This window comes from Bombina bombina, chromosome 2 (assembly GCF_027579735.1).
Source record: "Bombina bombina isolate aBomBom1 chromosome 2, aBomBom1.pri, whole genome shotgun sequence".
NCBI lineage: Eukaryota > Metazoa > Chordata > Amphibia > Anura > Bombinatoridae > Bombina > Bombina bombina.
In genome coordinates, this window is record NC_069500.1 from 509,565,252 (window position 1) to 509,590,037 (window position 24,786).

The window sequence follows — 24,786 nt, forward strand, 5'->3', positions numbered from 1 at the left end:
GAATCTCTGCTTTAAATACATCCTTATGACTAGTCTGTATATACTGATAAGTATCCCTTTAACAAAATGTGCTAATGTAAAGCACTGTTAAAACAAGGAATATCAGCCTTCTGCACAGGTGGCTGTAATCTATCACAGCCAGGGAGAGTCTAAGGTGCTGTTAAACCCAAAATATCATATAAGGAAAAGCATTGAAAACAAAGAGTGGTAAAAATGTAAACACAAAGCAAGAAAGTGTATTTGCATTAAGCATCTAGGTTAAATAGCTACATTACCCACTAGCCTCCTCTTAAGCTTCTTGTCTACTAATGCCCCCTATCCACCTCTCATGTCTAATAAAGGCTCTCTCAGAAATATAAATGCCACCCAAAGGGTCCTCTTTGGAAACTATTGCTCTAAATTGTATTATAATTGTAACTGGTATTGTATTTTGATTGCATAGATTATGTAACATTTTGTCATATTTTTTATGTTTGCAAGATTTACTTATATTAATGTTTCCAGTACATGTAAATGTTTACTGATACATTTTGTAAACTATACCATACCATTATCTCATTTTGAAAAACTTTGCTTGCAAATAATATTTTATTAGAATTTTACTACTAAAGCATTATGTTCCGTATTACATTCTATGTACTTCTATGTACCATTTCTTCTAGGAAATTTGGATATTTTTTGGATCCTTTAGGTCCTTCACTTTATGATCAACCACTGAAGCTGTTCTTATATTTGCATATATGCATAGACTTGGTTCATCTAATCAGACTACATTTATTCTTGTTGCTTTTACTTTTGAACCAAGAGTACAGTTAGCTTTTTTCAGCTTGCTTTTAATCATTTATTCTATTTCTTTATTGGGTAATATTGCAATAATTGTGGTGATCTGCTTAAACCAGCGTCTCCACACCCCTATGTATAGCTTCCTTTGCAGTCTGGCATTTTTGGATATCTGGTTTATATCTTCAACTGTTCCCAAACTTCTCGCAATCTTGGTTAGTGATGAGAGAATCATCTCTCTCCCTGGTTGCATAATGCAGCATTACTTTTATGTATCACTCGGTGGCACAGAATTTTACCTTTTAGCGGTTATGTCATTGGATCGTTATGCAGCTATTTGTCATCCATTGAGATATCACTCAATCATCTCCAGCAGGACTTGCCTATGGTTAATTCTTTTATCTTGGTTCACAGGATTCTTTACTTTCATCTATCCCACAATCCTAATGTTTGATTTATCCTTTTGTGGTCCCTTTGAAATAAACCACTTTTTCTGTGACAGTTCTGCTGTAGCAGAGATCAGTTGTTCTGACATAAGAATATTTGACCTATTTTTTTTCAGTCTTGCCTCAACTGTGATTCTAGGATCATTCACCATGACATTGGTATCTTATAGCAACATTCTCTTTACCATCCTGAACATCCCATCTGCTGATGGAAGAAAGAAAGCTTTCTCAACATGCACATCTCACTTTACTGCAGTCTCCTTGGCTTATGGCAGTGCCATAGTTATATATGTACGACCTGTTGAAAGCTCTTCTCCTAACCTCAACAAAGGGGTTGCTCTTCTTAACAGTGTTTTGACACCTCTACTTAATCCATTCATCTACAGCCTTCGTAATAAGCAGGTTCAAAATGTTCTTAAAGATACTCTGTGCAGAAAATCTGAATTCTCATGAATGATTAATATTTTTTATTTTTTCATTTTCAAATTTGCTACATTTATTTGGTGTGTGACGGATGTACTGTATATATTATTATTATTATTATTATTATTATTGTTATTTTAGTTTTTAGGATTGCAGATCCATGTTAACATACAGCAAATACTACTCAGTAGTTCATATGAAAAGTCAATTAAAGTCTGTTTCATCTTAAAAGAAAAGTAATCCTCAATTAAATGTTACATTAAAAAATAAAATATAATGTATTTATAATTCCTTATTTATTTTGTTTTTGGCATAAAACCTCTCTCTGATCAGTGTAAAACATGTTTTTTATAATTAGTTTTTTGTTTTCATTCTTTATTAAAGGGACAGTAAAGTCATAATCAGACATATATAATTCAGGCAGAGCATACAGTTTTAAAAAACTTTCCATTTTACATCTATTATTTATTTATATTTTTATTATTTAATTTGCTTTCTTCTTTTGTATCCTTTGTTGAAGGGTTTACCTAGGTAAGCTCAGGAGCAGCAAAGCTTATTTAAGCCTATTGTCATTGGCTCACCAAATCTGTTCAGTTAGCAACAAGTAGGGAATTGCTGCTCCTTCAACAAATGATACCAAGAGAATGAAGCACATTTGACAATAGAAGTAAAGTTTTATATTCTACCTAAATCATGAAAGAAAAAAAAATGTGTTTAATGCCCCTTTAACAATAGAAAGAGCAGACATACATCTAGATTACAAGTTTTGCGTTCCTGTTTTAACACTGAAAAAATGGTAATTTCAGCGTTAAAACAGCAACGCAGCCATTACGAGTCTTGTTGGTGTAGCTGTACCGCAAGCCTTTAAGTCTGTAACGCAACATCAATCCTGCACTCAAAAAATTATGGCCTAGATTTAGAGTTTGGCGTTAGCCGTGAAAACCAGCGTTAGAGGTCTTAACTTAACTCTGGTATTTGGAGTCACTCAAAAAAGGGTCTAACGCTCACTTTTCAGCAGCGACTTTTCCATACCGCAGATCCCCTTACGTAAATTGCGTATCCTATCTTTTCAATGGGATTTTTCTAACTCCGGTATTTAGAGTCGTGGCTTAAGTGAGCGTTAGAATTCTAACGACAAAACTCCAGCCGCAGGAAAAAAGTCAGTAGTTAAGAGCTTTCTGGGCTAACGCTGGTTCATAAAGCTCTTAACTACTGTACTCTAAAGTACACTAACACCCATAAACTACCTATGTACCCCTAAACCGAGGTCCCCCCACATCGCCGACACTCGATTAAATTTTTTTAACCCCTAATCTGCCGACCGCCAACTACATTATCCTTATGTACCCCTAATCTGCTGCCCCTAACACCGCCGACCCCTATATTATATTTAGTAACCCCTAACCTGCCCCCCACATCGTCGCCGCCACCTACGTTATCCTTATGTACCCCTAATCTGCTGCCCCTAACACCGCCGACCCCTATATTATATTTATTAACCCCTAATCTGCCCCCCACAACGTCGCCTCCACCTGCTTACACTTATTAACCCCTAATCTGCCGAGTGGACCTGAGCGCTACTATAATAAAGTTATTAACCCCTAATCCGCCTCACTAACCCTATAATAAATAGTATTAACCCCTAATCTGCCCTCCCTAACATCGCCGACACCTAACTTCAATTATTAACCCCTAATCTGCCGACCGGAGCTCACCGCTATTCTAATAAATGTATTAACCCCTAAAGCGAAGTCTAACCCTAACACTAACACCCCCCTAAGTTAAATATAATTTACATCTAACGAAATTAATTAACTCTTATTAAATAAATTATTCCTATTTAAAGCTAAATACTTACCTGTAAAATAAATCCTAATATAGCTACAATATAAATTATAATTACATTGTAGCTATTTTAGGATTAATATTTATTTTACAGGCAACTTTGTAATTATTTTAACCAGGTACAATAGCTATTAAATAGTTAAGAACTATTTAATAGTTACCTAGTTAAAATAATTACAAAATTACCTGTCAAATAAATCCTAACCTAAGTTACAATTAAACCTAACACTATACTATCATTAAATTAATTAAATACAATACCTACAATTACCTACAATTAAACCTAACACTACACTATCAATACATTAATTAAATACAAAACCTACAAATAACTATAATGAAATAAACTAACTAAAGTACAAAAAATAAAAAAGAACTAAGTTACAAAAAATAAAAAAATATCTACAAACATAAGAAAAATATTACAACAATTTTAAACTAATTACACCTACTCTAAGCCCCCTAATAAAACAACAAAGCCCCCCAAAATAAAAAAATGCCCTACCCTATTCTAAATTACTAAAGTTAAAAACTCTTTTACCTTACCAGCCCTGAACAGGGCCCTTTGCGGGGCATGCCCCAAGAAGTTCAGCTCTTTTGCCTGTAAAAAAAACATACAATACCCCCCCCCAACATTACAACCCACCACCCACATACCCCTAATCTAACCCAAACCCCCCTTAAATAAACCTAACACTAAGCCCCTGAAGATCTTCCTACCTTGTCTTCACCATACCAGGTTCACCGATCGGTCCTGAAGAGCTCCTCCGATGTACTGATCCAAGCCCAAGCGGGGGGCTGAAGATGTCCATGATCCGGTAGAAGTCTTCATCCAAGCGGGGCAGAAGAGGTCTTCCATCCGATTGAAGTCTTCATCCAAGCGGGGCAGAAGAGGTCTTCCATCCGATTGAAGTCTTCATCCAGGCGGCATCTTCTATCGACATCCATCTGGAACGGAGCGGCAGCATCCTGAAGACCTCCGACGCGGAACATCCATCCTGGCCGACGACTGAACGACGAATGACGGTTCCTTTAAATGACGTCATCCAAGATGGCGTCCCTCGAATTCCGATTGGCTGATAGGATTCTATCAGCCAATCGGAATTAAGGTAGAAATATTCTGATTGGCTGATGGAATCAGCCAATCAGATTTAGCTCGCATTCTATTGGCTGATCGGAACAGCCAATAGAATGCGAGCTCAATCTGATTGGCTGATTGGATCAGCCAATCGGATTGAACTTGATTCTGATTGGCTGATTCCATCAGCCAATCAGAATATTCCTACCTTAATTCCGATTGGCTGATAGAATCCTATCAGCCAATCGGAATTCGAGGGACGCCATCTTGGATGACGTCATTTAAAGGAACCGTCATTCGTCGTTTAGTCGTCGGCCAGGATGGATGTTCCGCGTCGGAGGTCTTCAGGATGCTGCCGCTCCGTTTCAGATGGATGTCGATAGAAGATGCCGCCTGGATGAAGACTTCAATCGGATGGAAGACCTCTTCTGCCCCGCTTGGATGAAGACTTCTACCGGATCATGGACATCTTCAGCCCCCTGTTTGGGCTTGGATCAGGACATCGGAGGAGCTCTTCAGGACCGATCGGTGAACTTGGTATGGTGAAGACAAGGTAGGAAGATCTTCAGGGGCTTAGTGTTAGGTTTATTTAAGGGGGGTTTGGGTTAGATTAGGGGTATGTGGGTGGTGGGTTGTAATGTTGGGGGGGGTATTGTATGTTTTTTTTACAGGCAAAAGAGCTGAACTTCTTGGGGCATGCCCCGCAAAGGGCCCTGTTCAGGGCTGGTAAGGTAAAAGAGCTTTTAACTTTAGTAATTTAGAATAGGGTAGGGCATTTTTTATTTTGGGGGGCTTTGTTATTTTATTAGGGGGCTTAGAGTAGGTGTAATTAGTTTAAAATTGTTGTAATATTTTTCTTATGTTTGTAGATATTTTTTTATTTTTTGTAACTTAGTTCTTTTTTATTTTTTGTACTTTAGTTAGTTTATTTCATTGTAGTTATTTGTAGATATTGTATTTAATTAATGTATTGATAGTGTAGTGTTAGGTTTAATTGTAGGTAATTGTAGGTATTTTATTTAATTAATTTAATGATAGTATAGTGTTAGGTTTAATTGTAACTTAGGTTAGGATTTATTTGACAGGTAATTTTGTAATTATTTTAACTAGGTAACTATTAAATAGTTCTTAACTATTTAATAGCTATTGTACCTGGTTAAAATAATTACAAAGTTGCCTGTAAAATAAATATTAATCCTAAAATAGCTACAATGTAATTATAATTTATATTGTAGCTATATTAGGATTTATTTTACATGTAAGTATTTAGCTTTAAATAGGAATAATTTATTTAATAAGAGTTAATTAATTTCGTTAGATGTAAATTATATTTAACTTAGGGGGGTGTTAGTGTTAGGGTTAGTACTGCAACTTTAACCCGGGTTACCAGCTTCTTTGTATATCCCAAGGTAAGGGAGAACCTGTGCCATACCAGTCTAACGGATCAACGAATATATCCACAGCAGTCAAGTCTGCTCTCGCAGCAAGTTTCCATCAGCATACAGCAATCAGCAGTTTTCTCTTCCACGCTGCTGGAGCGGCAATCCATAACCTGAGAAGAGAAGTTTGTGACGTCAGACGCCGACTCACATGTGCAGAGGTCTGCACATTTCTATCTCCAGGAACGGCAGTCACTATAGCCGCGGTCCAAGCTTTGACCGAAGGATTTCCTTTCCTCAGTAACACCCTCTGAACACTCTCTTGACTCACGGTACAGTACACTGTATCTATTTGTGGTACAAGTTTGTTACGAATCTAAGCCGTAATGCTACAATACTGATGCTCATTTGCATACGGCCATCTGCACTGTGACTATACATATGAACTTGGTGCTTGTCTTTATTAATATTCCTTGTTTTTATGACTACTATCAGTGTTATGCCATATATTTTATAATATGAGTGTTTTTGCCATACATTTTACATCTCATTAATTGTCAGTTGCTATTTGCAAACATTTGTTCGCATTATATGTTTTTTAAGATTTTTTATCTTAGGGAGACGTCCTTACATTTAATTTCCATACATGTTTTTGTGTAATCTGTTTTATTTTGTTTATTAAATTTGAACATATCTTTATATGGTGTGTATACTTTTAGCTTGTTAGCGCACTCTCTCTATCCTGAGGCTTAGGCTTCGTTATTGGTTATTTACATAGGGATAATGTAAGTAGCGACGGTGTCCGGAGCGGTAGATTAGGGGTTAATAATAATATGCAGGGGTCAGCGATAGCGGGGGTGGCAGAATAGGGGTTAATAAGTGTAAGGTTAGGGGTGTTTAGACTCGGGGTACATGTTAGAGTGTTAGGTGCAGACGTAGGAAGTGTTTACGCATAGCAAACAATGGGGCTGCGTTAGGAGCTGAACGCGGCTTTTTTGCAGGTGTTAGGTTTTTTTTCAGCTCAAACAACCCCATTGTTTCCTATGGGGGAATAGTGCACGAGCACGTTTTTGAGGCTGGCCACTTGCGTAAGCAACTCTGGTATCGAGAGTTGAAGCTGCGTTAAATATGCTCTACGCTCCTTTTTTGGAGCCTAACGCAGCCTTTATGTGGACTCTCAATACCAGAGTTATTTTTATGGTGCGGACAGAAAAAAGCTGGCGTTAGCTACGCGGGTCCTTACCAACAAAACTCTAAATCTAGCCGTATGTTTTTTCATGGGATTCCCATAGTGCAGCCATTACGAGTTTTGCGGTGAGGCTAAAAAGCTTGCGTTACACCCTATAATGACAAGTTCCGTACCGCCATCTGAGAGCAGAAGTTACAAAACTGTTACATAAAACTCATAACTAAACTGTTACAAAGTACACTAATGCCCATAAACTACCTATTAACCCATAATACTATATTAAAGTTATTAACCTCTAATCTGCCGCTCCCGACATCGCCGCCACTAATAAAATATATAAATCCCTATTCCGCTGCTCCCCGACATCGTCGCCACTATACTAAAGTTATTAACCCCTATTCCGCCACACCCCTACATTGCCCACACTATAATAAATATATTAACCCCTATTCCACCGCTTCCCGACATTGCCACCACTAAATAAAGTCATTAATCCCTAAACCTCTGGCTCCCACAACACTACCACTAAATAAACCTATTAACCCCTTAACCGCCAGCCCCCCCACATCACCAAAAACTAAATTAAACTATTAACCATAAACCTAACAACCCCCTAACTTTAAATTAAAATTACAAGATCCCTATCTTAAAATAAATAAAAACTTACCTGTGAAATTAAAAATAACTAAGTTTAAACTATAAATTAAACTAACATTACTATTATACTAAAATTAAAATAACTACAAATTAAATTAATTAAATTACACATTAAAAAACTCTAACCCTACTAAATAAATTAAATCTACAGTTAAAAAAATAAAAAATACAAAAAAATGAAAATATACTAAATTACAAAAAATGAAAAAATACTAAATAACAAAAAATAACAAACAAAATTATCCAAAATAAAAACAATTATACCTAATCTAATAGCCCTATCAAAATAAAACAGCCCCCCAAAATAAAATAAAAACTAGACTAATAAACAATACACTACCAATAGCCCTTAAAAGGGCCTTTTGTAGGGCATTGCCCTAAAGAAATCAGCTCTTTTTCCTGTAAAAAAATACAAAGACCGCCCAACAGTAAGATTTACTTATATTAATGTTTCCAGTAAATGTAAATGTTTACTGATACATTTTGTAAACTATACTATACCATTATCTCATTTTGAAAAACTTTGCTTGCAAATAATATTTTATTAGAATTTTACTACTAAAGCATTATGTTCCATATTACATTCTATGTACTTCTATGTACCATTTCTTCTAGGAAATTTGGATATTTTTTGGATCCTTTAGGTCCTTCACTTTATGATCAACCACTGAAGCTGTTCTTATATTTGCATATATGCATAGACTTGGTTCATCTAATCAGACTACATTTATTCTTGTTGCTTTTACTTTTGAACCAAGAGTACAGTTAGCTTTTTTCATCTTGTTTTTAATCATTTATTCTATTTCTTTATTGGGTAATATTGCAATAATTGTGGCGATCTGCTTAAACCAGCGTCTCCGCACCCCTATGTATAGCTTCCTTTGCAGTCTGGCATTTTTGGATATCTGGTTTATATCTTCAACTGTTCCCAAACTTCTCGCAATCTTGGTTAGTGATGACAGAATCATCTCTCTCCCTGGTTGCATAATGCAGCATTACTTTTATGTATCACTCGGTGGCACAGAATTTTACCTTTTAGCGGTTATGTCAGTGGATCGTTATGCAGCTATTTGTCAGCCATTAAGATATCACTCAATCATCTCCAGCAGGACTTGCCTATGGTTAATTCTTTTATCTTGGTTCACAGGATTCTTTACTTTCATCTATCCCACAATCCTAGGGCTCCATGTACTAAGCCGTCAATTCATCCGTCATTTTAGACGCGGATATACTCGCCGTTACTCGCCGCGGGCGAAATGGTGTCCGCTGTCACTATGTACTAATAATCCCCAAATAAATAGACAAGTCTAGCCCGCCGCGAACAGTGGCGGATTATTGATAAATTTGACGCCTTGCTCGCCGCGACTAAGCTGATGTACTTAACTTTCAGTTGAATTGTCTGGCCAATTATTAACACGTGACATGCAAGGTGTCACGAACATCATAGTAGTCGCGGGAATAGAATTTTGCTCCTATAAAAGTTCAACTTATCTAAACAACTTTATTATTGTTCAAAATTTTTTGAAGAGTGATAACAGAGCGTTATTTTTGTAATATTTATTTACAATTTGGATATGGCTTCATCTGGATCTGATAATATATAAATATTAATATAAAAATAATTATAAAGATTGACAACTATACAATACAAATTTAAAATATAGATTACTCTTTAATTACAGTCGACAAATTTGGCGCAATTTATGTACATGGAAATGAGAGACAAATTAGACGCCAGTTATGCTGTACAATGCTGATATTACTGCCTTTTATATATGTCTAGACTGGCGTCTAGATTGACTTTCCTATTGTTTTGTACCTTGCCCGCCACCTAAAAGGTGGCGAGGCAAAAATAACGAGGTGGGAGCGGAAATTGTAGCGAGCGGACAAATAGATTTTTTAGTACATTCGTTTTTGGCGAGTTGGTGGTCAAATGTGTCTAATTACAGTGAAAAATGGAGAGGTAGCGAGGTTTGGCGGATAAGTACGCTCGCAATTTTAAAGATGCGAGTTTGAACATAGTTGACGACTTTGTACATATCAGTTTGCGAGTTTTGACGCAAGATTTGTTGCGGGTAGCTCGCTGACTGCTTAGTACATGGAGCCCCTAATGTTTGATTTATCCTTTTGTGGTCCCTTTGAAATAAACCACTTTTTCTGTGACAGTTCTGCTGTAGCAGAGATCAGTTGTTCTGACATAAGAATATTTGACCTATTTTTTTTCAGTCTTGCCTCAACTGTGATTCTAGGATCATTCACCATGACATTGGTATCTTATAGCAACATTCTTTTTACCATCCTGAACATCCCATCTGCTGATGGAAGAAAGAAAGCTTTCTCAACATGCACATCTCACTTTACTGCGGTCTCCTTGGCTTATGGCAGTGCCATAGTTATATATGTACGACCTGTTGAAAGCTCTTCTCCTAACCTCAACAAAGGGGTTGCTCTTCTTAACAGTGTTTTGACACCTCTACTTAATCCATTCATCTGCAGCCTTCGTAATAAGCAGGTTCAAAATGTTCTTAAAGATACTCTGTGCAGAAAATCTGAATTCTCATGAATGATTAATATTTTTTATTTTTTCATTTTCAAATTTGCTACATTTATTTGGTGTGTGACGGATGTACTGTATATATTATTATTATTATTATTATTATTATTATTATTATTGTTATTTTAGTTTTTAGGATTGCAGATCCATGTTAACATACAGCAAATACTACTCAGTAGTTCATATGAAAAGTCAATTATAGTCTGTTTCATCTTAAAAGAAAAGTAATCCTCAATTAAACGTTACATTCAAAAATAAAATATAATGTATTTATAATTCCTTATTTATTTTGTTTTTGGCATAAAACCTCTCTCTGACCAGTGTAAAACATGTTTTTTATAATTAGTTTTTTGTTTTCATTCTTTATTAAAGGGACAGTAAAGTCATAATCAGACATATATAATTCAGGCAGAGCATACAGTTTTAAAAAACTTTCCATTTTACATCTATTATTTATTTATATTTTTATTATTTAATTTGCTTTCTTCTTTTGTATCCTTTGTTGAAGGGTTTACCTAGGTAAGCTCAGGAGCAGCAAAGCTTATTTAAGCCTATTGTCATTGGCTCACCAAATCTGTTCAGTTAGCTACAAGTAGGGAATTGCTGCTCCTTCAACAAATGATACCAAGAGAATGAAGCACATTTGACAATAGAAGTAAAGTTTTATATTCTACCTAAATCATGAAAGAAAAAAAAATGTGTTTAATGTCCCTTTAACAATAGAAAGAGCAGACATACATCTAGATTACAAGTTTTGCGTTCCTGTTTTAACACTGAAAAAATGGTAATTTCAGTGTTAAAACAGCAACGCAGCCATTACGAGTCTTGTTGGTGTAGCTGTACCGCAAGCCTTTAAGTCTGTAACGCAACATCAATCCTGCACTCAAAAAATTATGTTTTTTCATGGGATTCCCATAGTGCAGCCATTACGAGTTTTGCACTGAGGCTAAAAAGCTTGCGTTACACCCTATAATGACAAGTTCCGTACCGCCATCTGAGAGCAGAAGTTACAAAACTGTTACATAAAACTCATAACTAAACTGTTACAAAGTACACTAACGCCCATAAACTACCTATTAACCCATAATACTATATTAAAGTTATTAACCTCTAATCTGCCGCTCCCGACATCGCCGCCACTAATAAAATATATAAATCCCTATTCCGCTGCTCCCCGACATCGTCGCCACTATACTAAAGTTATTGACCCCTATTCCGCCACACCCCTACATTGCCCACACTATGATAAATATATTAACCCCTATTCCACCGCTTCCCGACATAGCCACCACTAAATAAAGTCATTAACCCCTAAACCTCTGGCTCCCACAACACTACCACTAAATAAACCTATTAACCCCTTAACCACCAGCCCCCCCCACATCACCAAAAACTAAATTAAACTATTAACCATAAACCTAACAACCCCCTAACTTTAAATTAAAATTACAAGATCCCTATCTTAAAATAAATAAAAACTTACCTGTGAAATTAAAAATAACTAAGTTTAAACTATAAATTAAACTAACATTACTATTATACTAAAATTAAAATAACTACAAATTAAATTAATTAAATTACACATTAAAAAACTCTAACCCTACTAAATAAATTAAATCTACAGTTAAAAAAAATAAAAAATACAAAAAAATGAAAATATACTAAATTACAAAAAATGAAAACATACTAAATAACAAAAAATAACAAACAAAATTATCCAAAATAAAAACAATTATACCTAATCTAATAGCCCTATCAAAATAAAACAGCCCCCCAAAATAAAATAAAAACTAGACTAATAAACAATACACTACTAATAGCCCTTAAAAGGGCCTTTTGTAGGGCATTGCCCTAAAGAAATCAGCTCTTTTTCCTGTAAAAAAATACAAAAACTGCCCAACAGTAAAACCCACCAACCAACCAACCCCCTAAACAAAAAACCTAACTTTAAAAAAACCTAAGCTACCCATTGCCCTGAAAGGGGCATTTGTGTGGGAACTGCCCTTAAAAGGGCATTCAGCTCTTTTTCTTGCTGTTAAAAGGGCATTCAGCTCTTTTTCAAATAGCCCAAACCCTAATCTAAAAAAAGAACCAACTCAAAAAAACCTTAAAAAAACTTAACACTAACCCCTCTTTAGGTACTCACAATTGCTGAAGTCCAGCGGCTCCATCTTCATGCAGGCGGATCCATCTTCATCCATCGCGGGACTGGAATCTTCTTCATCCCTGCAGAGGTGGAGCGGTTGATGCGCAGAGGTGGAGGTCCAAGGCAGAGGTTCAAGGTGAAGGTCTAAAGCGGAGGTCTATCAGTCAGACATGGAGGTCCTCTTCATGCGATCATCCACCGCACACTGAGGATTCAAATGCAAGATACCCCTTTTATACTGGGGGTACCATTTTATTCCTATTGGCTGAAAAATTTAAATCAGTCAATAGGAATTAGGGCTGCTAAAATCCTATTGGCTGATCAAATCAGCCAATAGGATTTAAGCAGCTCTCATTCCTATTGGCTGATTCGAATCAGCCAGGAATGTTTGTAATGTTAGGGGGTGTTTGTTTTTCTTTTGTAGAAAAAGAGCTGATTTCTTTAGGGCAATGCCCTACAAAAGGCCCTTTTAAGGGCCCTTGGTAGTTTATTATAGATTAGGGGGGGGTTTGGGGTAGTTTTTTTAAAATGGGGTATTAGAATAGGAATAATTTTTATTGTTTTGGATAATTTTTTGTAATAAAAGTTTTTTTTTATTTTTTGTAATTTTTTTTTTTTTTAATTCTTTTTATTAAATAGAAGAAGCACATGCAAGTATACAGATGACAAAGACTTAAGTTCTCCTACTCAACAATAAACATATTATAGTACATCAGTCAGTTATACAGTATTCAATAAGAAATATACATGGTCATAACCAGTAATAGCAATAAGGGCATGTGTGACTATTAGATCATGTGTCTCCTCCCATAATTTTCAATTATTTATTTATTATTTACAATTATCAAACATACATACTAACAATAACAAACAAAACTAGATGAATGTGTTTCCAACTGATTCCATACAAAGTGACTGGCCCATCTCTCCCCCCAGGGAATATACAAAGCAGGTTAAAGTATGTTACTCCACTGGCCTCTAAGCGTCACTTCAATGAACGCCTCATGATGCAAAAAGGGTCTTAACACCTGTTTTTGTTGACTAAGAGGGAGGCTCAATATATAACTCTGCCATTTATGTAAGAAGTGTCTCAACCTAAGCTTGGTGTCTAGAGTAGTATCAAATTGATCTATGTACATTTGCCGCAGCATCCTATGTTTGAATTGGATCAGTGTGGGTGGATTTTTGAAGGTCCACTGTGCTAGGATACATTGTCGGGCCAGTAAAGTGCTAAGAGTAAGCATGGGATATAGTGATTTAGGTTGCACTTCCCATAAAAGTAGGAAGATTAATTAAGCGTCAAAAAGGATGTCAATCTGGAACGTTTTCCTAAACCAATATTGTAGCCGTCTCCAGAACTGATTTACATTTGGACATTCAAAGAAGTAATGTTTAAGTGTAGGTTCTGGTAATGAACATTTAATACACTGATTTGGCAAGTATTGGTTCCAGTGAAATCTACGCGCGGGGGTAATGTAGTCCCTGTTTAGCATCCTAGCCTGCATTTCTCTGATTTGTACTGCTAGGCTATCTGTCTTTGTTCTTTCCAGGCTAGTAAGTATGTCTCTAAAGAATATGTCCCCCAAGTCTTCTCTCTGTAATTTGGTCAGCATATTTCCTGTGACGTCTTTGGAAACATGTGTGATTAAAAGGCGGTATATGGGTGATATGGAAAAGTTGCCTAGTTTGTATGCAACATGGATATTGGCCCAGGGAGATGGTTGGCAGAAATCATCACGGCCTGACATCAGTGTGTTAGTATATTGTCGGTCTTGAAGGTATGCATAGAAGTGTGAATTTGGTATATGGTACTGGTTTTTAAGGTCTTGATAAGTCCTGACTGTGTGCAACAAAGGATCCAAGAGATCACCCATCGATCTGATCCCCTGTTACTTCCAAACACGGAAGGGGCCGTTTCATTCCCTGCAGGGAACTCCATGTTTCCTATCAGTGGAATGTATTTAGGAGTGGGGGATCTGTTTCCCAAGTATTTAAATACTAATTTCCATGCTCTCAAGGCATCTCTGTATAGAAAGTTATTCTTAATGTCAATGGGCAAGTTTGTAAAGGGCATATATGGTAGATAAGCTAAAGAATGTGGGGAGACAATTGCTGCTTCTAGGGATGGCTCGTGGAAATGTGTGGTGTCAGAATGCCAGTCCATCACCAGTCTGATTAGTGCTGCCCAGTTGTAGAATTTAAGATTGGGGAGCACTAGACCCCCACTAAGATATGATTGCTGTAAAGTCACAGCCGCTATACGTGTTTTCCTACCTCCCCAGATGAAGGCCTGGCAGGCTTTGTTTAAATTGTTCATGTCTGTTTTTGTAAGCAGAAAGGGCAAAATTAAGAGCGGGTATAGGAGCTTAGGCAAAATTGTCATTTTAAGCAGATTTATCCTACCCGTAACACCCAAGGGAAGCTTAGCCTAGGCCTTCAGCTGAAGCTGCAACTGTGTACACTGTCTGGCAATATTAAGGTCATAAAGCTTTTGTGGGTTTCTGTGTAGGATGATACCTAGATATGTAAGAGTGTTAGGTTGTATGGTAAAGGGGTAACTACCCTTCTCCACGTTATGATCTGTAAGCCACAATATCTCAGATTTAGCCATGTTTATTTTGTACCCTGAGAAGTCTCCAAAGGTTTGTAGGATTTCAATAATTCTAGGGACATAGCAAGAGGGGTTACTCACAAAGAGCAGCATATTGTCCGCATATAGTACCATGTTTAGAGTGGTATTCCCAATAGAAATTCCCGGGTAGGTTTGTTTCAGTTTCAGGGCAAGTGGTTCTAGGGCTAAGTCAAATAATAAAGGGGAAAGTGGACATCCCTGGCGCGTACCCCTTTCAAGAGTAGAATTTGGAGAGTTAAGGCCATTAACCAGGATACTCGCAGCGGAGAAGGAATAAAGTTTGCGGATAAAATCCAGGAAGTGTCCCTCAAAGTGAAATTGTTGAAGGGTATTGAAAAGATGGGACCACTCAGCTCTATTGAAGGCCTTCTCTGTGTCCAAGGACAGCAGGAAGGCCTCCTGAGCCCCATTTCTGAGTTTACTAGAGGGTCTAGTCCAGAGATGATTGAGGGCGTGGAGTACCCTTCTTAAGTTGACAACAGAAGATCTACCCTGCACGAAGCCTGATTGATCAGGGTGAACTAATAAGGGGAGAATCCCCTTTAACCGATTGGCCAGAATATTCATCAGTATTTTGTAATCCATGTTTAATAAGGATATGGGAAGATATGCTTCAGGGAGTGTGATCCTTTCCTTGTTTCGGATTCAGGGTGATATGGGCCGTTGTGAAAGATTGTGATGGCTGCCCCTCTCGGGTAAACATATCATTAAATAGGTTGAATAAGGTTGGTGAGACCTGTGGTAACAGTAGCTGATAGAACTCGGTAGGGAGTTTATCCGGGCCCGCTACTTTCCCCAGGGACAGGGACTTAATAGTATGTTAGATTTTCTCCAGGGTGATTAGGGCATTCAGTGTGTCTATCTGATTTCTGGTAAGGTGGGGAAGGGTTTTCGGTTGTTGTTTTTTATAAAGGTTAGAAAAATAATCTGCCAGACAGCTGGCTATCTCTAAGGGGGTCCGGAAAACCTTCCCCTCATGTTTCAAGGTGGCAATATCACTTTTGGCTGTTCTCGCTTTCAAAAGAGTGGCCAAAAGGCGCCCACACTTTCCACCGAATCTGTAAAATCGACCTGCTGATTTGAGAAGGCCAGTGACAGCCTGTTGTTGGACAAATGTGTCCAGTTCTGCTTTGGCAGCAATATAACTGTCGTACGCTGGGTGGGATTTGAGGGTGCAGTAATTCAGGTACATCTGTCCTAAGTTGGCTTGTAGGGTATTATATCTATGTTGGATTTTACATTTCACGTTGGCCATGTATGAGATAATATGTCCTCTAAGGACTGTTTTAGCAGTCTCCCAGAATAATTGTGGATCAGAAGAATGTGAAGAGTTATCAGTATAAAAATCATTCCAGGCATGGATCAGGTGTTTTTGGAAAGATTCAGATGTGAGAAGGTAGGGAGGGAAGTGTAGTGTATTCCTATTGGTCTTATTAGGGAAAACACCCACTGTGAGTTCCAAGGGTGCATGATCAGAGATTACAATGTTGTGAATTTTGTCAGAGTGAACCTGGGAGACTAGGGAGTCTGAAATAAGGAAAAGGTCCAATCTAGAGAGGAATGAGTTAGACTTGGAGAGACAAGTAAAATCCCTATCATCAAGGTGTCGTCTGCGCCAAATATTGCACACAGCCATGGTATCAGAGAGCAGGTTGAACACCTTAAGTTCAAATCTACCCTTATAGCGGAGGATACGTTTGTTAGTCAGATCTGCTGTAGGCCAGGCTCTATCCAATGTTGGGTGTGGAGTTAAATTCAAATCTCCCCCCAGAATAAATTTGGTGCCTATGAAGGGAGATAAGGCCTGCACTAGTGATTTCCAGAAAAGTAGGGAGTTGGTGTTAGGGGCATAGACGTTGCAGAAGGTGTAGTTAACATTATCTACCGATGCTTGTAGGATGAGAAACCTGCCGTCAGGGTCTGTTATTGTACTCAGAATTTCTACCTGTAGTCTTTTACCAAATAAGATAGCTATTCCCCTACTGCTACTCTGATATGACAAGTAAGCTACATGACCTACCCAGCCACTATGCAGTTTTTCATGCTCCCTATATGTAAGGTGGGTCTATTGTAAGAATGCGATATCCGTATTAAGCCTGCGGAGGTGTGTTAAAATAGATTTCCTCTTGATCGGGGAGTTAATGCCTCCTACATTCCAGGTAACTAATTTAAGAGCCATTATATTACATTATAGAGATTCAGGCGTATCAGGGGCTGAGTGGGCATACTGAGATAGGGGATAATAGGGCAGCAAGAGGGGAACTCATGTAGTTTACCTATATAGATATGGTAAGATTTCTGCAGAGGGTCTACTGGTATATTTTCAGTGGGGTAGGGAGTGACAGGAAAATTTAGAATTGCAGAACCTGATGTGGAGCTGTGCCAGCCAAAGATTATGTCAGATGGGCCAGTGGTACAGTCGTGCATGAAATATTCAGAAGACTTCAATAACAACAAAAACATATTAAACATGTATACTGTAAATAACATCCTAGACATTGAAACTAGATTGACATAGATATGTGTGCGGCCTGTAAGTCGTGTACCGTCTGGTGCACCGTCAGCAACAAGAGCACCTGTTGGGATAAAGATATTTCATCATTCCTTACATTCAGTGGGTTAAAACTAATTAGTGTGAGTGAATGCAAATATCCCAAACACGTATAGGCCATCTGTGGGTCTGGCATGGGAGAGAAGGGCCCGTCAGTGCCTATTTCTGTTAATCCATAATCAACCATCAGTGGTACGACGTAGTAGTCTATAGTGCCATCAAGTATTCGTGTGTCAGTATAAAAATTAAATGAAAGGCCTCTAATGAACAATAATACCGGGAACAGTAACGTTTCATATAATAACAACATTTTAAACTTTGACATTATATTGACCTAAATGTGTGTGAGACATGTAGGGCTTGTATAGTCTAGGGCAATGATTTTTAACCTTTTTTTTGCCGTGGCACACTTTTTTTACATTAAAAAATCCTGTGGCACACCACCATCCCAAAATTTTAAAAAAATCACACATTGTTGCCTAATACAGCATATATATATACACATAAACACAAACACACACATACTGTATGTATTGTGCTGTTATGCCATGCCTCCTACAAACTACCCCTGCACTGGGAGTAAAAAACAAGCAAAGTTTAAAAAATATGTCACACTGTTGTCAGTCTGCCGTGGCACACCTGAGGATCTCTCACGGCACACTAGTGTGCCACGGCACACTGGTTGAAAAACACTGGTCTAGGGCACATGTCACCAGCGAGAGCACCTGTTGGGATTGTATTAGCACATCATTCCATACATACAGGGATTTATAACCATATAGTGTAAGTGTATACAGGTATCCCATCAACATGTAGATTGTCAGAGGGACCAGCATGTGAGAAAAGAATCAGTCAATGCCCAGTTTTGTTACCCACTGAGCGATCCTCAGTAGGATAGTATAATAATCTAGAGTGCCCTCAAATTTTTGTATGTCAACATCATAGTTAAGGGAAAGGCATTCAATAAACAATAATAACAGCAACAATAACATTCTAAACATTTTAAACATTAATATGAGAAGAAGTAGGTTATACACAGTGCAACCAGTGCCTGTGTAGCACTGAGCCCGCCCCATTGCATAATAGAGCCCAATGTGAAGGCAGGTCCTTGTCCCTTTATGTGTTAGAGAGGTAGGAGGTGTATCTAATGTTTGTGAGTGAAAACTACCCAAAACAGGAGTGAGAATGTAAGATAGCAGGGGTGGACTATGTGATGTTCGTGTAAGGTAATTAGGCATAGGTAACGCTGCAGACAGTAGCATATAACTCAAGCATAAAAAACTCAAAAAATTTAACATATACAGCATGTATACGTTACATATCTTCGTCTGAGATGAGACACAACATTTGTGTCAGGGTACAGTCAACTAGAGCTATGAGATTAGGCTCTTAGGGTGCATCAGCACACTTTTCTGTGGCCAAGTATGATTTTAAGGCTTGGGGGGAGTGAAATATCTTGGGGCCGGAGGGTGTCATCAGCCGCAATTTTGCAGGGTATAACAGGGCTACTTGTCTACACTGTTCATGGAGTCTAGCGCAGTGTGGGGCAAAATCTCTTCTTTGTTTGGTGATCTCAGCGGAGTAGTCCTGGAACATTAGTAGCCGATGATCTTCAAAAAGGACCTCTTTTTGCGATCTGTATGCCCTGAGGAGGGCCACCTTCTCCTGGAAATGTAGACATTTAAAGATCACTTGTCGTGGTCTATTTCGTTGGTCTAAGGGGCCCTGTGGGCTCTTTCTACATTGATAGGAAGATGATCAGCTTGTATGCCCAATTATCTTGGGAAGGTAGAGGCAACAAATTCCATCAAGGCTTTGCCTTTAATTGACTCTGGCACCCCCACAATATGTAGGCTCCTGTTCTCAAAGTCCTCGACCCTATCCAAGAGATATTGGTTCTGCTTCAAGATTTTTTTGAGTGAGACATCCATGTTAGCTTGTCTGTCCTCTGTATCAGAGATACATGTTTCTGCAGCATTTAAGCTCGTGGAAAATACCTCACTTGTTAGATTATCCATTCCTGCTTGAAGTGAGTCAATCTTTGGTAGGAAAAAATATTTTAAATCCTGCATCAAGGTAGAGTGGTCCTCAGAGTGTGAGTGTGACAGTGATTGATCAGCCCTAGCCGGGGTGTTTGCATGTACCTCCGGCACATGGTGGTTTTTCTTGTCAGCCGTTTTTGATTTGCCACAAATATCTTCTGAAAAGCTGGTTGAGATCTTGGAGAAGTACTTATCGACTTTCATGAGAGTGTTATGAGAAGGGGGTCTAAATACAATATGCAGATATTCACTAGACTTTTACTGCCCTTCCCCCTCAAGTTTAGTAGCCAGGGGTATGCTCTTGTCAGTAATAAAGAACAAGAAAATATGGGCACTAGGTAATGACGCATAGATATTTTTGTAACGGTTTGATGTTGCTCCTTTTTAAAAGCAGCTTTAGGAAATCTGTAAGGTGCACTCAGCCTTAGTATACAGCTGCAATTACTTTTGTCAAGATATCTAAATGGCTGTTTGTAAAGCCCCACAGTTGTGTGCAGCCTAGGCCCATACATCTCCTTAATATGTGTGTGGCTCTAATATGTCCATTTTTGGCTCAACAGTCCTGTATTCCCCTGTTTGGCAGGTATGTTGTGTAAAGGGGATCTTTATAATAAAGCCCTTGGGTAGATTCAGTTACCTTGTTTGCTTTGCCTGGTGTGATCCTTAACTACCACAAGGTGCAGCTTATGTAATACTGTTGGCGCTGTATATCTCACTTGTGCTCTCCAATATGTGTCCGGTGTTCAGGAAAGATATGCCGTTGTCTTTACACCTTTGCTTTTACTTTCTCCCCTCAGGCAAGATGGCGTCAGCGCTTTCGCGCTTCTTGTGTAGAAACTATCCGGGTGCTGGGGCACTGATGGTATCCCCACACGCTTTAATGTCTGACACCAACCGATCCCTGAGTGTTAGGGAGCAGTATACACAGCTCTATATTAGCTTTTAGCCGCCTCTGTCCCGGAGCTCTCAGTCCCTGCTGCTGCTCGGTAACTCCGCCTCCCGGAAGTTTTTCTATTTTTTGTAATTTTAGTGTTTTTTATTTTTTGTAATGGTAGTTTTTTTTATTTTTGTAATGTTAGGTTTTAGTGTAAGACAGCTTAGGTTTTATTTGACAGGTAAGTTTATATTTATTTTAACTAGGTAGTTAGTAAATAGTTAATAACTACTAACTAGTCTGCCTAGTTAAAATAAATACAAACTTACCTGTAAAATAAAAATAAAACCTAAGCTAGCTACAATATAACTATTAGTTATATAGTAGCTAGCTTAGGTTTTATTTCACAGTTAAGTATGTATTTAGTTTTAAATAGGTTTTATTTAGTTAATAACTGTAACTTTAATTTAGATCTATTTTAATTATGTTAAAGTTAGGGGGTGTTAGGTTTAGGGTTAGGTTTAGCGTTACAGTTAAGGTTAGGTTTAGGGTTACGGTTAGGGTTAGGTTTAGGGGTTAATATAGTTTAATTTAGGTTGTTTCGATGTGGGGGGCTGGCGGTTTAGGGTTTTTTAGGTTTATTTAGTGGTAGTGATGTGGGAGGCCAGATGTTTAGGGTTTAATAACTTTATTTAGTGGCAGTGATGTCAGGGAATGGTGGAATATGGGTTAATATCTTTATTATAGTGTGTGCGAGGTTGGGGTGCGGAGGAATAGGGGTTAATAACTTTAGTATAGTGGCGGCGATATCGTGAGCGGCAGATTAGAGGTTAATAGATTTATTTAGGTGGCGGCGATATTGGGAGTGGCAGATTCGGGGTTAATAACATTATGTAGGTGTCGGCGATGTTGGGTGCAGCGGATTAGGAGTGTTTAGATGTGGGTTTATGTTAGGGTGTTAGGTTTAAACGTAACTTTTTTTCCCCTATATTCATCAATGGGGCTGCGTTACGGAGCTTTTCATTTCGCTATCGCAGGTGTTAGTTTTTTTTCTAACACTCTCTCCCCATTGATGTCTATGGGGAAAGCGTGCATAAGCACATCAAAACAGTACTTCTATTTTGTGGGTTATGGGGCTCAACGCAACCATATCGCACGCTCAAGGCGGCTTTTCAAAAACTTGTAATGGCAGCGCTATAGAGGGTGAAATATCACAACTTTTGTTGCATGCATTTCACACCCTCTATAGCGCAAAACTTGTAATGTAGGTGAATATGAATATTCTGTCAAAGTTTCATGGGCATTCCACAGGAGTAAGCTATAGTTTAATGGGGAAACATGTCCATGAGTCACTCATTTTAAAAGAACTATCCAATATGATCTAACATTTCTATCATATCAGTCTTGTCTAAGAAAGTTTTTTTATTGAGGTTTTGTACATTGACCAAGTTTACTAGGTATTACAAAATGAAGACGTTACAAAGATAACATAATGAAACATCATCTTACTTCGTGAACAAGTTTAGATAAATAATAAACTGTAAGTAGAGTATGTGAATTGGAACATATAATAGCAAACAGTCAAGAAATAGGATAAAACAAACATAAGTGGAACCTAATTTTTCTGATAAGGTATGGCATTGATGTAACTACTATATTGGCCTCTCCTGGACCAGATAGGTAAGTAATGTTATGTCCATTGGTGGTTACGTGATGGCCACTCTTGGGCCTTGTAAAAATTGGGGATTTCAGCAGGCGAAATCTGCCTTAAGTTGGGGGGGGGAGGGGATGGGGGGCGGGCGGGCGGGCGTTACAGTTATGGATATAATTGAATAAGAGGTTAGTGATCAGTGCAGGGCTCAAGCTATTTCCTCTATCCTGAAGATGAGACTAATGTCTGGTCTGCTGGGCAGTAAATGGGGGTAATAGCTCACCCCTAAGGACTAAGAAGTAGAGTTATCAGGGTATATATTGGTTATATTGGCTACTCATACAATTATAATGAACAAACAGAATAGTGATACATCATGTGTAAAAGGAGATAAGCCAACAAATATTAATGACCCTTTATGTAGAAGGTAATGAGTGAACCCAATATCCAAACTGTCCCTTTTTATATGTGCATGCTAGGTGAGCAACTGAGTTGGTATGCCAAGCTGAGAGGTAACTATGTTCTTCCATGCCTCACAATAAATAATGCATAATATCAATAATAAGCAGAATAGAATATATCCAGCAAGTGGAGCTTATAACTTGTAGACCTATAGATGCAAATTCGTTTTAAGGGCCATGTCCTCTAAAATTAAGTGGCTACATGTGGTGTAATTGAAAAATCAACCTTTTTATCAAAAACAACATGGGAACAACAGTGCTATTATGTGAGCTATAATGCAGTGTGAGTATAATCAGGGACTTATGTAAGCTAATAGGTTTCAAAGAGTCATGTCCCATGCAGGTGTTCCTTATTAAGAGTGTTGTAGAGAGTTACCTAGGGGATGGGCACTATCAGCTTATCTCCCTTCCTAACTTGAGAGTGGTGGTTCTCTAGTATGACAGTTGTGAACAGCTAATGTGCAATTATACTAACACACCAAATGAACAGTGGCACTACTCGGGCTTTTCCTCTAACACGTTATTTACATATATATTGGTAATTCTCTTATATGTTAACCTATAAGTATCGTGAGGAAATGGTGCTTGTGCACAAATTGAATCCAAACGAAAAGGAAAATTTGATATATAGGATACCAAAATTCCCAAAGTATGCACTTGCAGCACTCTGGGCCCAAAACTAAAGGACAGGAATCCCCAAAAGGGTTTTAAAATATAACCTTTATTATTGAAATTTAAAAACCAAATTGTTGGTTAATTACACAGACAATTAAAATACACTCCAGTACCAAGATCAGTGTGGTAGTAAGTTTATTTAGATCACAGAGTATTATGATTAGGCCTATATCAATTCATAATTATGGGTGATCTAAAGTATAACAAATAACGTTCGCTAGTTACTGTTACAAAATGTCAAGAAACAAAAAGACTAATGTCAGAGGTCCATTTAGGGTAAATCTAAATCAAAATTAGTACGTGTAGAAATAATGAGCTTAACCAGTTAGATAAGATTTAAAGATAGGGTGTATTGCTTACACTTGATATTAGGGGTAGGTCACTTATGTTGTAATGTATAGTATCTTATGCCCAACAGATTTATGAATATTACAGCAGGACCAGGTTATGTGGGAATTGCTAAATGAATGCAACCCCACAATAGTCCTATACTAGTTCTAGTCACCAAATATCAATTAGTCAGTGTTCCTGACAATAATGTATCAATTGTACATGGGATCTAATCGTATAGTAAATGGGCTTGAATTCTATCAAGTACGGTATAAAGTAAACCTCCATCTAGGTTTCAACTAGCTCCAGAGTTTCTGCCAGTGTGGTTACCATAATCAATTTTAACCGACAGTGAAAATCCCGTTATAAATTTAGCAACTGCTGCTGTATCAATCACAATAGAAATATGTAACATATGCTAGATTAGATTCTGTGTTAAGCAATAGTAAATATCAACGTTCATGTATTGTTGGTTAGTTGTTACTAATGTTTGATATCAATTTAATTCAAAAATTGTGTAAATGGTTAGGCTGAATCTGGTTTGATCCAGGTTGTGAGTTGTATTAATATTACATGTTAACTGTTGAGTTTTTGAAATCTTCCATAAATCAACAAGGCAGGATACTGGTGATTATCGTGCACCTTATACTATTTACAGGAGGCTCTATTGGCGGTACGGCTAAGTCTGGCACAACCTAGGCTATGTATAGTGTTAATAAAATAAATTCTGTGGCCCACAGTTAATATAATGAATTCAGTGACCCACTGTTAGCGATACAGCTGAGTCTGGCACAACCCAGGCTATGTATTATGTTAGTATAATAAATTCAGTGACCCACAGTGGATCTACACAGCTGGTGCTGCGATTCACCAGCTGTACAACATTCATTCAGTTAATGTTATATATTACACTGTCACGGTTGTCAGTATCTCAATATAGCATGTTGCTTATGATTATCTTCTAGATCCACTATAGTCTAAAGTTCTATTAGTGGTACGGCTAAGTCTGGCACAACCCAGGCTATATATAGTATAAGTATGATAGATTAAGTAACCTACGATGGATCAACTCA

General features: G+C 37.8%; 2 protein-coding genes across 2 annotated transcripts; both read left to right on the forward strand.

Moving 5' to 3' along the window:
• The first annotated feature begins 740 nt into the window (after positions 1-740).
• LOC128647106 (olfactory receptor 49-like) lies at positions 741-1,679 on the forward strand. Its single transcript, XM_053699923.1, has one exon. It carries the CDS (start codon positions 741-743, stop codon positions 1,677-1,679), a length of 939 nt encoding a protein of 312 aa, XP_053555898.1.
• A 6,811-nt stretch (positions 1,680-8,490) lies between these two features.
• LOC128647107 (olfactory receptor 10A7-like) lies at positions 8,491-10,360 on the forward strand. Its single transcript, XM_053699924.1, has 2 exons — positions 8,491-8,918; positions 10,024-10,360. Exons 1-2 carry the CDS (start codon positions 8,491-8,493, stop codon positions 10,358-10,360), a joined length of 765 nt encoding a protein of 254 aa, XP_053555899.1.
• The last annotated feature ends 14,426 nt before the right edge of the window (positions 10,361-24,786 follow it).